Source organism: Magallana gigas, chromosome 1, assembly GCF_963853765.1.
Source record: "Magallana gigas chromosome 1, xbMagGiga1.1, whole genome shotgun sequence".
NCBI lineage: Eukaryota > Metazoa > Mollusca > Bivalvia > Ostreida > Ostreidae > Magallana > Magallana gigas.
This window is the reverse complement of record NC_088853.1, coordinates 1,280,213-1,297,432: the sequence shown is the minus strand read 5'-3', so window position 1 is coordinate 1,297,432 and position 17,220 is coordinate 1,280,213. Positions and strand designations below refer to the sequence as shown.

At 34.3% G+C, this 17,220-nt stretch overlaps 1 protein-coding gene across 1 annotated transcript; it reads left to right on the top strand.

Annotated features, from left to right (window-relative positions):
• Positions 1 to 2,568: 2,568 nt before the first annotated feature.
• LOC136273105 (uncharacterized) lies at positions 2,569 to 16,521 on the top strand. Its single transcript, XM_066077009.1, has 4 exons — positions 2,569 to 2,633; positions 2,908 to 3,102; positions 15,521 to 15,758; positions 16,110 to 16,521. The coding sequence occupies exons 3-4, from the start codon at positions 15,563 to 15,565 to the stop codon at positions 16,400 to 16,402; spliced, it is 489 nt and encodes a 162-aa protein (XP_065933081.1). The 5' UTR covers positions 2,569 to 2,633; positions 2,908 to 3,102; positions 15,521 to 15,562; the 3' UTR covers positions 16,403 to 16,521.
• The last annotated feature ends 699 nt before the right edge of the window (positions 16,522 to 17,220 follow it).

The following is a 17,220-nucleotide window of genomic DNA, read 5'->3' as shown; positions in this document are numbered from 1 at the left end:
AGAAAAGAGAAAGCGTTCATGTCATATATCATAGGTCTGTAACTATATATAGATGTAAAGGACAGGGCGCTCACGTCATATATCACAGGTATGTTACTATATATAGACATAATAGAGAGGGTGCTCACGTCGTATATCATAGGTATGTAACTATATATTCATGGAAAGGAGAGGGCGCTCACGTCATATATCATAGGTATGTTACTATGTATAAGTAAAAAAGAGAAAACGCTCACGTTACGTATGTTACTATATATAGATATAGTAGAGTAGGCGCACATGTTCTATATAATTGGTATGCATTTTTATGTTGAAAATAGAGGAAACTCTCATTTTATGTCATAGGTAAATTATTTTTCTCATAGAACAAGAAGGACACTCACCACATTTATCATTGTTTGAACCGACATATATCTTTGATATCAGAAAGTACACAAAGGACGTATATAATACGTATACAGATCCAAAAATAGTTTGTTTTTTTACAATATTAACAACATCCAAAAAACCAATACAGAGATAGATAGGAAACTACAGCGTGAGTTCTAATCACGATTAATCTGATGTGAACAATCTACTAGAGTACATCACAGCTGATCATCTGATGTGAATAATCTACTAGAGTACATCACAGCTGATCATCTGATGGAAACAGATAGGCAGCAAACCATCTGAGGTTTAAATTTGATACAAGTTATAAAAATGGTGCACAATGCTTTTAACAAAGAGAAATGTCTTGTGATATTAATAAATGATACGAGTTTATGTACAATGTAAACTCTTCCTTGTGTTGTTTTTAACAAATATATGCATATATAAAACAATCTTCAATTAATTTTGTGATGTTTACATTGTCAACATAAATCAGCTCGATTACTGTTAATTAAGCTTTGACAATGAATATTGAATTAAGTAGATGTACTTTAATATCAATTGTGTGAATATGTTTTCAATGTGTATTGTTCCTTATGGATAGAGTAAACCTGTATCTTTCTACTTTTACTGGGTTTTATTTGACAGAAAATTACCTTCTCACAATGACTGACTAGCATCTGGTACGTAACACTTATTGGTTAATAATTCCTTGTAAATGATTGGTTGATGATTCCTTGTAAATGATTGGTCAATGATTCCTTGGAAATAATTGGTAAATGTTTGTTTTGAAATGATTAGTTGATGATTCCTTGTAAATGATTGGTTAATGATTCCTTGTAAATGATTGGCTAATGATTCCTTGAAATGATTGGTTAATGATTCCTTGTAAATGATAAGTTGATGATTCCTTGTAAATGATTGGTAAATGATTCCTTGTAAATGTTTGGTTAATGATTCCTTGTAAATGATTGGTTAATGATTCCTCGTAAATGATTGGTTAATGATTCCTTGTAAATGATTGGTTAATGATTCCTTGTAAATGATTGGTTAATGATTCTTGTAAATGATTGGTTAATGATTCCTTGTAAATGATTAGTTGATGATTCCTTGTAAATGATTGGTTAATGATTCCTTGTAAATGTTTGGTTAATGATTCCTCGTAAATGATTGGTTAATGATTCCTTGTAAATGATTGGTTAATGATTCCTTGTAAATGATTGGTTGATGATTCCTTGTAGATGATTCCTTGTAAATGATTGGTTAATGATTCCTTGTAAATGATTGGTTTATGATTCCTTGTAAATGATTGGTCAATGATTCTATGTAAATGATTTGTTAATGATTTCTTGTAAATGATTGGTTAATGATTCCCTGTAAATGATTGGTTGATGATTCCTTGTTTATGATTGGTTAATGATTCCTTGAAAACCATTCCTTGTAAATGATTGGTTGATAATTCCTTGTTAATAATTGGTTAATGATTCCGTGTAAATGATTGGTTGATGATTCCTTGTAAATGATTGGGTAATAATTTCTTGGAATTAATTGGTTAATGATACCTTGTAAATGATTGGCTAATGATTCCTTGTAAGTAATTGGTTAATGATTCCTTTAAAATGAATGGTTAATGATTCCTTGTAAATGATGCGATATAAATGACGAGATGATTAGTTGTAATGAATGATAAGTTAACCATCTCTTATATATGAATTTACTTAATTTATTGTAAATGACTTTTTGATTTTTTGCAAATAACTGGCTTTTTGGTAACTGGTTAAACTTATCTCATAACTGGTTAATCTTAATGTCAGAAAGTGTTTAACCAAGAAAAAAGCAATGTAAAGAGAAAAATACAAAGAGAAAAATAAATAATGCGATTAAGGACTTCAGTTTGATTGTTTTCCCTGTTGCTTGTAGGAACTTTTCAAAGTTTTGGATGTCATCATCAACGGGGATGATGAAACTGTAAAATGTACGTGAGAGACTAACAGGCATAATATATGTTACAGTGTAAATTGTCAGTGTTCTCTTTATGAAATCAATGACGCCTCAAGTATTCAAATATAACTATTTTATACTTAGCTGATAGAGTTCCGTATAAAGAACTGGTAAATACACACATAAAATAGCATAATTGTCATCTTGATCCGAATGATATAATAAACTTATCTTATTGAACTTATATCATTTCAGTTTGTAAAGACTTCCTTCAGTATGGAACCAAGAGTAAAAAGTACCGACATTTTACTAACAACAAGGTTAATTATATTACATTTTCTATATTCAAGTATTACATTATTTCTTCTGTTTAAAAAGAGCCTAAAATCTGGAATATAAAAAGTTTGCAGCGAAAGGCAAACATGTAAGCTCTGTCTGTTTAAGAGAAGACAGATTAGATTTCTTTAGATTTCTTTAGATTTCTGAAGTTAACGTTTATAGGCTATGCTGTTTATGCTCTGGATAGTTGGGTTTATCAGATCACTGTAGGTAACAGTAATTGCTGTGTTTTTTCTAGTTGTGTGAATTCTTCAGATTCCTGTAGGTTCCCTTCCCGAGGACCGCGCTAACCTGACCACCCCCGCCGGGTTTAAGATCGCCCTGTCCTCCATCCCTGGGGCCGGTATGGGGGCGTGGTCAGAGATCCCGCTGTCTAAGTACACAGTGCTCGGGTCGTATGAAGGTCTCGTCAGGAACGATCTTAACGATTAAGATCCGTACTCCTGGGTGGTAAGACAGTCTCTATACGGTAGTAAACAAGTTATAATCTGATTGTAGAACAGTCTTCACAAATTAGTCATCATGACATATACAAAAGTCTATATAAAGTAATAAATGAATCTTCATCTGATGGTAGAACAATCGTAACTAAACCATTAATCATTGGTGTATGGAAGCCTGTATAAAGTAGTAAATAAGTCTTTATCTGATTGTAGAACAGTCGTAACCAAACCATTAATCATTGGTGTGTGGTAGCCTGTATAAAGTAGTAAATAAGTCTTTATCTGATTGTAGAACAGTCGTAACCAAACCATTAATCATTGGTGTGTGGAAGCCTGTATAAAGTAGTAAATAAGTCTGTATCTGATTGTAGAACAGTCGTAATCAAACCATGAATCATTGGTGTGTGGTAGCCTGTATAAAGTAGTAAATAAGTCTTTATCTGATTGTAGAACAGTCGTAACTAAACCATTAATCATTGGTGTGTGGTAGACTGTATAAAGTAGTAAATAAGTCTTTATCTGATTGTAGAACAGTCGTAATCAAACCATGAATCATTGGTGTGTGGTAGCCTGTATAAAGTAGTAAATAAGTCTTTATCTGATTGTAGAACAGTCGTAAACAAACCATGCATCATTGGTGTGTGGTAGCCTGTATAAAGTAGTAAATAAGTCTTTATCTGATTGTAGAACAGTCGTCATCAAACCATGAATCATTGGTGTGTGGTAGACTGTATAAAGTAGTAAATAAGTCTTTATCTGATTGTAGAACAGTCGTAACGAAACCATTAATCATTGGTGTGTGGTAGCCCGTATAAAGTAGTGAATAAATCTTTATCTGATTGTAGAACAGTCGTAACCAAACCATGAATCAATTGGTGTGTGGTAGACTGTATAAAGTAGTAAATAAGTCTTTATCTGATTGTAGAACAGTCGTCATCAAACCATTAATCATTGGTGTGCGGTAGCCTGTATAAAGTAGTAAATAAGTCTTTATATGATTGTAGAACAGTCGTAACGAAACCATTAATCATTGGTGTGTGGTAGCCCGTATAAAGTAGTAAATAAATCTTTTTCTGATTGTAGAACAGCCGTATCAAACCATTAATCATTGGTGTGCGGTAGCCCGTATAAAGTAGTAGGGTTAGGTCTTAATCTGATTGTAGAACAGTCATAACCAAACCATGAATCATTGGTGTGTGGTAGCCCGTATAAAGTAGTAAATAAGTCTTTATCTGATTGTAGAACAGTCGTCATCAAACCATGAATCATTGGTGTGTGGTAGACTGTATGAAGTAGTAAATAAGTCTATATCTGATTGTAGAACAGTCGTAACCAAACCATGAATCATTGGTGTGTGGTAGCCTGTATAAAGTAGTAAATAAGTCTTTATCTGATTGTAGAACAGTCGTCATCAAACCATGAATCATTGGTGTGTCGAAGCCTGTATCAAGTAGTAAATTAGTCTTTATCTGATTGTAGAACAGTCGTAACCAAACCATGAATCATTGGTGTGTGGAAGCCAGTATAAAGTAGTAAATAAGTCTTTATCTGATTGTAGAACAGTCGTAACCAAACCATGAATCATTGGTGTGTGGTAGCCTGTATAAAGTAGTAAATAAGTCTTTATCTGATTGTAGAACAGTCGTCAACAAACCATGAATCATTGGTGTGTGGTAACCTGTATAAAGTAGTAAATAAGTCTTTATCTGATTGTAGAACAGTCGTAACCAAACCATGAATCAATTGGTGTGTGGAAGCCTGTATAAAGTAGTAAATAAGTCTGTATCTGATTGTAAAACAGTCGTCATCAAACCATGAATCACTGGTGTGTGGAAGCCTGTATAAAGTAGTAAATAAGTCTTTATCTGATTGTAGAACAGTCGTAACCAAACCAATAATCAATGGTGTGTGGTAGCCTGTATAAAGTAGTAAATAAGTCTTTATCTGATTGTAGAACAGTCGTAACCAAACCATGAATCATTGGTGTGTGGTAGCCTGTGTAAGGTAGTAAATAAGTCTTTATCTGATTGTAGAACAGTCGTAACGAAACCATGAATCATTGGTGTGCGGTAGCCTGTATAAAGTAGTAAATAAGTCTTTATCTGATTGTAGAACAGTCGTTATCAAACCATTAATCATTGGTGTGCGGTAGCCTGTATAAAGTAGTGAATAAGTCTTTATCTGATTGTAAAACAGTCGTAACCAAACCATTAATCATTGGTGTGTGGTAGCCTGTATAAAGTAGCAAATAAGTCTTTATCTGATGGTAGAACAGTCGTAACCAAACCATGAATCATTGGTGTGCGGTAGCCTGTATAAAGTAGTAAATAAGTCTTTATCTGATTGTAGAACAGTCGTAACCAAACCATTAATCATTGGTGTGTGGTAGCCTGTATAAAGTAGTGAATAAGTCTTTATCTGATTGTAGAACAGTCGTAACCAAACCATGAATCATTGGTGAGTGGTAGCCCGTATAAAGTAGTAAATAAGTCTTTATCTGATTGTAGAACAGTCGTAAACAAACCATTATTAATTGGTGTGTGGAAGCCTAGATAAAGTAGTAAATAAGTCTTTATCTGATGGTAGAACAGTCGTTACCAAACCATGAATCATTGGTGTGTGGAAGCCTGTATAAAGTAGTAAATAAGTCTTTATCTGATTGTAGAACAGTCGAATCAAACCATTAATCATTGGTGTGCGGTAGCCTGTATTAAGTATTAGGGTTAGGTCTTAAACTGATTGTAGAACAGTCGTAACCAAACCATGAATCATTGGTGTGTGGAAGCCTGTATAAAGTAGTAAATAAGTCTTTATCAGATGGTAGAACAGTCGTATCAAACCATTAATCATTGGTGTGCGGTAGCCCGTATAAAGTAGTAGGGTTAGGTCTTAATTTGATTGTAGAACAGTCGTAACCAAACCATGAATCATTGGTGTGTGGAAGCCTGTATAAATTAGTAAATAAGTCTTTATCTGATTGTAGAACAGCCGTCATCAAACCATGAATCAGTGGTGTGTGGTAGCCCGTATAAAGTAGTAAATATGTCTTTATCTGATGGAAGAACACTCGTCATCAAACAATGAATCATTGGTCTGTGGTAGCCTGTATAACGTATTGAATAAGTCTTTATCTGATTGTAGAACAGTCGTAACGAAACCATTAATCATTGGTGTGTGGTAGCCCGTATAAAGTAATAAATAAATCTTTATCTGATTGTAGAACAGTCGTCACCAAACCATTAATCATTGGTGTGTGGTAGCCTGTATAAAGTAGTAAATAAGTCTTTATCTGATTGTAGAACAGTCGTCATCAAACTATGAATCATTGGTGTGCGGTAGCCCGTATAAAGTAGTAGGGTTAGGTCTTAATCTGATTATAGAACAGTCGTAAATCAAAACGTTAATCATTGGTGTGTGGAAGCCTGTATAAAGTAGTAAATAAGTCTTTATCTGATTGTAGAACAGTTGTTATCTGATTGTAGAACAGTCGTCACCAAACCATTAATCATTGGTGTGTGGTAGCCTGTATATAGTAGTAAATAAGTCTTTATCTGATTGTGGAACAGTCGTCATCAAACCATGAATCATTGGTGTGTGGAAGCCTGTATAAAGTAGTAAATAAGTCTTTATCTGATTGTAGAACAGTCGTCATCAAACCATGAATCATTGGTGTGTGGTAGCCTGTATAAAGTAGTAAATAAGTCTTTATCTGATTGTAGAACAGTCGTAAACAAACCATTAATCATTGGTGTGTGGAAGCCTGTATAAAGTAGTAAATAAGTCTTTATCTGATTGTAGAACAGTCGTAACCAAACCATTTATCATTGGTGTGTGGTAGCCTGTATAAAGTAGTAAATAAATCTTTATCTGATTGTAGAACAGTCGTAACGAAACCATGAATCATTGGTGTGCGGTAGCCTGTATAAAGTAGTAAATAAGTCTTTATCTGATTGTAGAACAGTCGTAACCAAACCATGAATCATTGGTGTGTGGAAGCCAGTATACAGTAGTAAATAAGTCTTTATCTGATGGTAGAACAGTCGTATCAAACCATTAATCATTGGTGTGCAGTAGCCCGTATAAAGTAGTAGGGTTAGGACTTAATCTGATTGTAGAACAGTCGTAACGAAACCATGAATCATTGGTGTGTGGTAGCCCGTATCAAGTAGTAAATAAATCTTTTTCTGATTGTAGAACAGTCGTCATCAAACCATGAATCATTGGTGTGTGGTAGCCTGTATAAAGTAGTAAATAGTCTTTATCTGATTGTAGAACAGTCGTAACCAAACCATTAATCATTGGTGTGTGGTAGACTGTATAAAGTAGTAAATAAGTCTTTATCTGATTGTAGAACAGTCATCATCAAACCATGAATCATTGGTGTGCGGTAGCCTGTATAAAGTAGTAAATAAGTCTTTATCTGATTGTAGAACAGTCGTAACCAAACCATTAATAATTGGTGTGTGGTAGCCCGTATAAAGTAGTAAATAAGTCTTTATCTGATGGTAAAACAGTCGTCATCAAACCATGCATCATTGGTGTGTGGTAGCCCGTATAAAGTAGTAAATAAGTCTTTATCTGATTGTAGAACAGTCGTCATCAAACCATGAATCATTGGTGTGTGGTAGCCTGTATAAAGTAGTAAATAAGTCGTTATGTATTTGTAGAACAGTCGTAACCAAACCATGAATCATTGGTGTGTGGTAGCCTGAGTAAATAAGTCTTTATCCGATTGTAGAACAGTCGTCATCAAACCATGAATCAGTGGTGTGTGGTAGACTGTATAAAGTAGTAAATAAGTCTTTATCTGATTGTAGAACAGTCGTAACCAAACCATTTATCATTGGTGTGTGGTAGCCTGTATAAAGTAGTAAATAAGTCTTTATCTGATTGTAGAACAGTCGTAACGAAACCATTAATCATTGGTGTGTGGTAGCCCGTATAAAGTAGTAAATAAATCTTTTTCTGATTGTAGAACAGTCGTAACCAAACCATTAATCATTGGTGTGTGGTAGCCTGTATCAAGTAGTAAATAAGTCTTTATCTGATTGTAGAACAGTCGTAACCAAACCATTAATCATTGGTGTGTGGTAGCCTGTATAAAGTAGTAAATAAGTCTTTATCTGATGGTAAAGCAGTGGTCATCAAACATGCATCATTTGTGTGTGGTAGCCCGTATAAAGTAGTAAATAAGTCTTTATCTGGTTGTAGAATAGTCGTAAACAAACCATTAATCATTGGTGTGTGGAAGCCTGTATAAAGTAGTAAATAAGTCTTTATCTGATTGTAGAACAGTCGTAATCAAACCATGAATCATTGGTGTGTGGTAGCCTGTATAAAGTAGTAAATAAGTCTTTATCTGATTGTAGAACAGTCGTAACGAAACCATTAATCATTGGTGTGTGGTAGCCCGTATAAAGTAGTAAATAAATCTTTTTCTGATTGTAGAACAGTCGTAACCAAACCATTAATCATTGGTGTGTGGTAGCCTGTATCAAGTAGTAAATAAGTCTTTATCTGATTGTAGAACAGTCGTAACCAAACCATTTATCATTGGTGTGTGGTAGCCTGTATAAAGTAGTAAATAAGTCTTTATCTGATGGTAAAGCAGTGGTCATCAAACATTAATCATTGGTGTGTGGTAGCCTGTATAAAATAGTAAATAAGTCTTTATCTGATTGTAGAATAGTCGTAAACAAACCATTAATCATTGGTGTTTTGAAGCCTGTATAAAGTAGTAAATAAGTCTTTATCTGATTGTAGAACAGTCGTAATCAAACCATGAATCATTGGTGTGCGGTAGCCCGTATAAAGTAGTAAATAAGTCTTTATCTGATGGTAGAACAGTCGTAACCAAACCATGAATCATTGGTGTGTGGAAGCCTATATAAAGTAGTAAATAAGACTTTATCTGATGGTAGAACAGTCGTATCAAACCATGAATCATTGGTGTGCGGTAGCCTGTATAAAGTAGTAAATAAGTCTTTATCTGATTGTAGAACAGTCGTAACCAAACCATGAATCATTGGTGTGTGGAAGCCTGTATAAAGAAGCAAATAAGTCTTTATCTGATTGTAGAACAGTCGTAACGAAACCATGAATCATTGGTGTGCGGTAGCCTGTATAAAGTAGTAAATAAGTCTTTATCTGATTGTAAAACAGTCGTAACCAAACCATGAATCAAACCATGCATCATTGGTGTGTGGTAGCCCGTATAAAGTAGTAAATAAGTCTTTATCTGATTATAGAACAGTCGTAAACAAACCATTAATCATTGGTGTGTGGAAGCCTGTATCAAGTTGTAAATAAGTTTAAGTAAAGTAGTAGGGTTAGGTCTTAATCTGATTGTAGAACAGTCGTAACCAAACCATGAATCATTGGTGTGTGGAAGCCTGTATAAAATAGCAAATAAGTCTTTATCTGATGGTAGAACAGTCGTCAACAAACCATGAATCATTGGTGTGTGGAAGCCCGTATAAAGTAATAAATAAGTCTTTATCTGATGGAAGAACACTCGTCATCAAACCATGAATCATTGGTGTGTGGTAGCCCGTATAAAGTAATAAATAAGTCTTTATCTGATGGAAGAACACTCGTCATCAAACCATGAATCATTGGTGTGTGGTAGCCTGTATAAAGTAGTAAATAAGTCTTTATCTGATTGTAGAACAGTTGTTATCTGATTGTAGAACAGTCGTAAATCAAAACATTAATCATTGGTGTGTGGAAGCCTGTATAAAGTAGTAAATAAGTCTTTATCTGATTGTAGAACAGTTGTTATCTGATTGTAGAACAGTCGTCACCAAACCATTAATCATTGGTGTGTGGTAGCCTGTATAAAGTAGTAAATAAATCTTTATCTGATTGTAGAACAGTCGAAACCAAACCATGAATCATTGGTGTGTGGAAGCCTGTATCAAGTAGTAAATAGGTCTTTATCTGATTGTAGAATAGTCGTAATCAAACCATGAATCATTGGTGTGTGGTAGCCTGTATATAGTAGTAAATAAGTCTTTTTCTGATTGTAGAACAGTCGTAACCAAACCATTAATCATTGGTGTGTGGTAGCCTGTATCAAGTAGTAAATAAGTCTTTATTTGATTGTAGAACAGTCCTAATCAAACCATGAATCATTGGTGTGTGGTAGCCTGTATAAAGTAGTAAAAAAGTCTTTATCTGATTGTAGAGCAATCGTAACCAAACCATAAATTTTTGGTGTGCGGTAGCCTGTATAAAGTAGTAAATAAGTCTTTATCTGATTGTAGAACAGTCGTAACGAAACCATTAATCATTGGTGTGTGGTAGCCTGTATAAAGTAGTAAATAAGTCGTTATGTATTTGTAGAACAGTCGTAACCAAACCATGAATCATTGGTGTGTGGTAGCCTGAGTAAATAAGTCTTTATCTGATTGTAGAACAGTCGTCATCAAACCATGAATCATTGGTGTGTGGTAGACTGTATAAAGTAGTAAATAAGTCTTTATCTGATTGTAGAACAGTCGTAACGAAACCATTAATCATTGGTGTGTGGTAGCCCGTATAAAGTAGTAAATAAATCTTTATCTGATTGTAGAACAGTCGTAACCAAACCATGAATCATTGGTGTGTGGTAACATGTATAAAGTAGTAAATAAGTCTTTATCTGATTGTAGAACAGTCATAACCAAACCATTAATCATTGGTGGTAGCCTGTATAAAGTAGTAAATAAGTCTTTATCTGATTGTAGAACAGTCGTCATCAAACCATGAATCATTGGTGTGTGGTAGACTGTATAAAGTAGTAAATAAGTCTTTATCTGATTGTAGAACAGTCGTAACGAAACCATTAATCATTGGTGTGTGGTAGCCCGTATAAAGTAGTGAATAAATCTTTATCTGATTGTAGAACAGTCGTAACCAAACCATGAATCAATTGGTGTGTGGTAGACTGTATAAAGTAGTAAATAAGTCTTTATCTGATTGTAGAACAGTCGTCATCAAACCATTAATCATTGGTGTGCGGTAGCCTGTATAAAGTAGTAAATAAGTCTTTATATGATTGTAGAACAGTCGTAACGAAACCATTAATCATTGGTGTGTGGTAGCCCGTATAAAGTAGTAAATAAATCTTTTTCTGATTGTAGAACAGTCGTAACCAAACCATTAATCATTGGTGTGTGGTAGACTGTATAAAGTAGTAAATAAGTCTTTATCTGATTGTAGAACAGTCATCATCAAACCATTAATCATTGGTGTGCGGTAGCCCGTATAAAGTAGTAAATAAGTCTTTATCTGATTGTAGAACAGTCGTAACCAAACCATTTATCATTGGTGTGTGGTAGCCTGTATAAAGTAGTAAATAAGTCTTTATCTGATGGTAAAACAGTCGTCATCAAACCATGAATCATTGGTGTGTGGTAGCCCGTATAAAGTAGTAAATAAGTCTTTATCTGATTGTAGAACAGTCGTAACTAAACCATTAATCATTGGTGTGTGGTAGCCCGTATAAAGTAGTAAATAAGTCTTTATCTGATTGTAGAACAGTCGTAAACAAACCATTAATCATTGGTGTGTGGTAGCCTGTATAAAGTAGTAAATAAGTCTTTATCTGATTGTAGAACAGTCGTCATCAAACCATGAATCATTGGTGTGTGGTAGACTGTATAAAGTAGTAAATAAGTCTTTATCTGATTGTAGAACAGTCGTAACGAAACCATTAATCATTGGTGTGTGGTAGACTGTATAAAGTAGTAAATAAATCTTTATCTGATTGTAGAACAGTCGTAACCAAACCATGAATCATTGGTGTGTGGTAACATGTATAAAGTAGTAAATAAGTCTTTATCTGATTGTAGAACAGTCATAACCAAACCATTAATCATTGGTGGTAGCCTGTATAAAGTAGTAAATAAGTCTTTATCTGATTGTAGAACAGTCGTCATCAAACCATGAATCATTGGTGTGTGGTAGACTGTATAAAGTAGTAAATAAGTCTTTATCTGATTGTAGAACAGTCGTAACGAAACCATTAATCATTGGTGTGTGGTAGCCCGTATAAAGTAGTGAATAAATCTTTATCTGATTGTAGAACAGTCATCATCAAACCATTAATCATTGGTGTGTGGTAGCCCGTATAAAGTAGTAAATAAGTCTTTATCTGATTGTAGAACAGTCGTAACCAAACCATGAATCATTGGTGTGCGGTAGCCTGTATAAAGTAGTAAATAAGTCTTTATCTGATTGTAGAACAGTCGTAACCAAACCATTTATCATTGGTGTGTGGTAGCCTGTATAAAGTAGTAAATAAGTCTTTATCTGATGGTAAAACAGTCGTCATCAAACCATGAATCATTGGTGTGTGGTAGCCCGTATAAAGTAGTAAATAAGTCTTTATCTGATTGTAGAACAGTCGTAACGAAACCATTAATCATTGGTGTGTGGTAGCCCGTATAAAGTAGTAAATAAGTCTTTATCTGATTGTAGAACAGTCGTAAACAAACCATTAATCATTGGTGTGTGGAAGCCTGTATAAAGTAGTAAATAAGTCTTTATCTGATTGTAGAACAGTCGTCATCAAACCATGAATCATTGGTGTGTGGTAGACTGTATAAAGTAGTAAATAAGTCTTTATCTGATTGTAGAACAGTCGTAACGAAACCATTAATCATTGGTGTGTGGTAGACTGTATAAAGTAGTAAATAAATCTTTATCTGATTGTAGAACAGTCGTAACCAAACCATGAATCATTGGTGTGTGGTAACATGTATAAAGTAGTAAATAAGTCTTTATCTGATTGTAGAACAGTCATAACCAAACCATTAATCATTGGTGGTAGCCTGTATAAAGTAGTAAATAAGTCTTTATCTGATTGTAGAACAGTCGTCATCAAACCATGAATCATTGGTGTGTGGTAGACTGTATAAAGTAGTAAATAAGTCTTTATCTGATTGTAGAACAGTCGTAACGAAACCATTAATCATTGGTGTGTGGTAGCCCGTATAAAGTAGTGAATAAATCTTTATCTGATTGTAGAACAGTCGTAACCAAACCATGAATCAATTGGTGTGTGGTAGACTGTATAAAGTAGTAAATAAGTCTTTATCTGATTGTAGAACAGTCGTCATCAAACCATTAATCATTGGTGTGCGGTAGCCTGTATAAAGTAGTAAATAAGTCTTTATCTGATTGTAGAACAGTCGTAACGAAACCATTAATCATTGGTGTGTGGTAGCCTGTATAAAGTAGTAAATAAGTCTTTATCTGATTGTAGAACAGTCGTAAACAAACCATTAATCATTGGTGTGTGGTAGCCTGTATAAAGTAGTAAATAAGTCTTTATCTGATTGTAGAACAGTCGTCATCAAACCATTAATCATTGGTATGTGGTAGCCTGTATAAAGTAGTAAATAAGTCTTTATCTGATTGTAGAATAATCGTAACCAAACCATTAATCATTGGTGTGTGGTAGCCTGTATAAAGTAGTAAATAAGTCTTTATCTGATTGTAGAACAGTCGTCATCAAACCATGAATCATTGGTGTGTGGTAGACTGTATGAAGTAGTAAATAAGTCTTTATCTGATTGTAGAACAGTCATCATCAAACCATGAATCATTGGTGTGCGGTAGCCCGTATAAAGTAGTAGGGTTGGGTCTTAATCTGAAGGTAGAACAGTCGTCAACAAACCATGAATCATTGGTATGTGGTAGCCCGTATAAAGTAATAAATAAGTCTTTATCTGATGGAAGAACACTCGTCATCAAACCATGAATCATTGGTGTGTGGTAGCCCGTATAAAGTAATAAATAAGTCTTTATCTGATGGAAGAACACTCGTCATCAAACCATGAATCATTGGTCTGTGATAGCCTGTATCAAGTAGTAAATAAGTCTTTATCTGATTGTAGAACAGTCGTAACGAAACCAATAATCATTGGTGTGTGGTAGACTGTATAAAGTAGTAAATAAGTCTTTATCTGATGGAAGAACACTCGTCATCAAACCATGAATCATTGGTGTGTGGAAGGCTGTATAAAGTAGTAAATAAGTTATAATCTGATTGTAGAACAATCGTAACCAAACCATTAATCATTGGTGTGTGGTAGCCCGTAAAAAGTAGTAAATAAGTCTTTATCTGATTGTAGAACAATCGTAACCAAACCATGAATCATTGGTGTGCGGTAGCCTGTATAAAGTAGAAAATAAGTCTTTATCTGATTGTAGAACAGTCGTAACCAAACCATTAATCATTGATGTGTGGAAGCCTGTATAAAGTAGTAAATAAGTCTTTATCTGATTGTAGAGCAGTCGTAACCAAAACATGAATCATTGGTGTGTGGTAGCCTGTATAAAGTAGTAAATAAGTCTTTATCTGATTGTAGAACAGTTGTAAACAAATCATTAATCATTGGTGTGTGGAAGCCTAGATAAAGTAGTAAATAAGTCTTTATCTGATGGTAGAACAGTCGTTACCAAACCATGAATCATTGGTGTGTGGAAGCCTGTATAAAGTAGTAAATAAATCTTTATCTGATTGTAGAACAGTCGTATCAAACCATTAATCATTGGTGTGCGGTAGCCTGTATAAAGTATTAGGGTTAGGTCTTAAACTGTTTGTTGAACAGTCGTAACCAAACCATGAATCATTGGTGTGTGGAAGCCTGTATAAAGTAGTAAATAAGTCTTTATCTGATTGTAGAACAGTCGTAACCAAACCATTAATCATTGGTGTGTGGTAGCCTGTATAAAGTAGTAAATAAGTCTTTATCTGATTGTAGAACAGTCGTCACCAAACCATTAATCATTGGTGTATGGTAGCCCGTATAAAGTAGTAAATAAGTCTTTATCTGATTGTAGAACAGTCGTCACCAAACCATTTATCATTGGTGTGTGGTAGCCTGTATAAAGTAGTAAATAAGTCTTTATCTGATTGTAGAACAGTCGTAATCCAACCATTAATCATTGGTGTGTGGTAGACTGTATAAAGTAGTAAATAAGTCTTTATCTGATTGTAGAACAGTCGTCATCAAACCATTAATCATTGGTGTGTGGTAGCACGTATAGGGTAGTAGGGTTAGGTCTTAATCTGATTGTAAAATAGTTGGAATCTAACTATTTACACCATAGGGAGTGTAGTACATATAAGATACACTAAAACTAGAGACGTAAACAACATTTTACAAATCTAAACAACAAATCATTAGATTAAGATTGTATTAATTAGAATGGGTTTTGTTTGAAGCCTTAAATTATTTGTGATATGTCTTGTTAGTAAATATATACATTAAGTAAAATAAGTTTGCTTCCAATGGCCATTGAATACCTTCGTATCAACAATTATTTAAAGCAACTGTTCCTACCATGTTATACACATTGGAAAACAAATTTTAAAAAGTAAATTCATAGTGGAAAATATTTCGAAACATGATTCCCATTTGTTACGTTTCAAGGTGGATAAACTTGGGGCAAACGGAAGTTACGTCATAGACGCCATGCCGCTTGACTGCAGTAACTGGTTACGATACGTAAATGCTCCACGTAACTTCCAGGAAGAAGATGCACAACCGGTTCTGTGCGCAGGTTTAGTTTTCTACATGACAATAAAAGACGTCCCGCCGGGGACTGAGCTGATGGTGTGGTATGGGGATAACTACGGACTCCACCTGAACGTCAGCCGCGTACATCCGGGTAACTGTGCCATTTCTTCACCATAGTTTTGTAATTGGAATGACCTTAAGAAGGAATTAGTCAAACTGTTTTTTAAGTATTTTTTTATGTTTTAAATTTTCTAGGAATTTAAACACTCAATAATTACGACAAAAAATAAACTTTTTAAAAAATGATATTTGATAATTTAAAAAAATAATGTTAACATTGTATGTTTCAGAGTGATTATACACATGTATATAGGTATTACGGAGTCAATGATACCTCCAGACTCATCTCTTAGACATAAATCTTATGTTTACATAGTTATTATGTATACGTATTCAAGTCGTTGATACTTATTGACTCATCTTTTGTATTCTATGTTCACAGAACACGACCTAAACGCCACCGTGGTATTCCGGATTAATGTCGTGCACATCAAGGACAGTCTTGGCGAGGTCCTAGCCTACGACGACGGGTCTCCACTCACCTACGAGAACTGGCTGGAAAACATCACCTTCACAGTCGTAGAGAAGTCTTTCGGCTTACTACTGTCCTACGACTTACACAAAGAACGATGGCGGTGGCTTCAAGAGAGAAACTATAATTACTTCACAGAAAAAGAGGGACTTTATTTGCCATTTATTTGTGAAGATTGGGACTCTGAACTCCCTGAAAGTTAACAAGAATCCACTCATAGAAAATAAAACTAGTTCTCCATAACACACCCTTGAATTATTTCTGACCATTCTTTTCGTAGCTGAATGGACCATCGTAAAGTTCGTTCAAAAGAAGTAGTACTGCAAAAAGATTTATGTTGGCCGGTAAAACTATCGACATTCATAAAATAATTGGAATCTTTTAGTTAATTTAATTGTGCTTAAATAGCTGGAACACCATTAAAGAGAGATAAACTGCAGTTAATAAAAATGATCAACCCTCGTATATATATCATTAGATAAAAAACCATGATTTGGTATAAACAAAGAAAACATATTTAACGAAAATATCAAACATTTGATTTTAAAGTTCCTAAAACGTTTTAAGGAAAATAAAGAAAAAAACTCGATAAAGAAATTGTCCAAGTACATTATATTTCCAATGTTGTGTATAGCGAACAAAGTTACATAGTAATAAAAAATGAGAATAACAAACTGTCAACCATCTCAAAAATCCATAAAGAGAAACACAAATTCAAAGCAGAGCAAACCCGGACCTCTTAAAAGATAGAAGTGTGATCAGGTGTCTAGGAGGAGAATGTAAATTGTTCAAATGAATGATTGATAGATACATCCAGTGTCGTAAGGTTTTATTCTTAATATGATTGCGACACGACTTTTACTTCTGTTGTTAGATTGTTTGTGAACCACGTGTTTTTAAAGACACACATTTGTTTTCATTTAAGCGGGATTCCAATGAAAGATTTGACACCATACACTGTAACGTCTGCGCCCGTCTTTATCGACACATTAAATTAACTCAAATTAACCACATAACTCGA

Bases quoted from the DNA above. Each gene is read 5' to 3' on its own strand.
- LOC136273105 (XM_066077009.1), top strand. From the start codon at position 15,563: ATGCCGCTTGACTGCAGTAACTGGTTACGATACGTAAATGCTCCACGT. The intron at 15,759-16,109 runs GTAACTGTGCCA...CTATGTTCACAG, and splicing joins CGTCAGCCGCGTACATCCGG to AACACGACCTAAACGCCACC.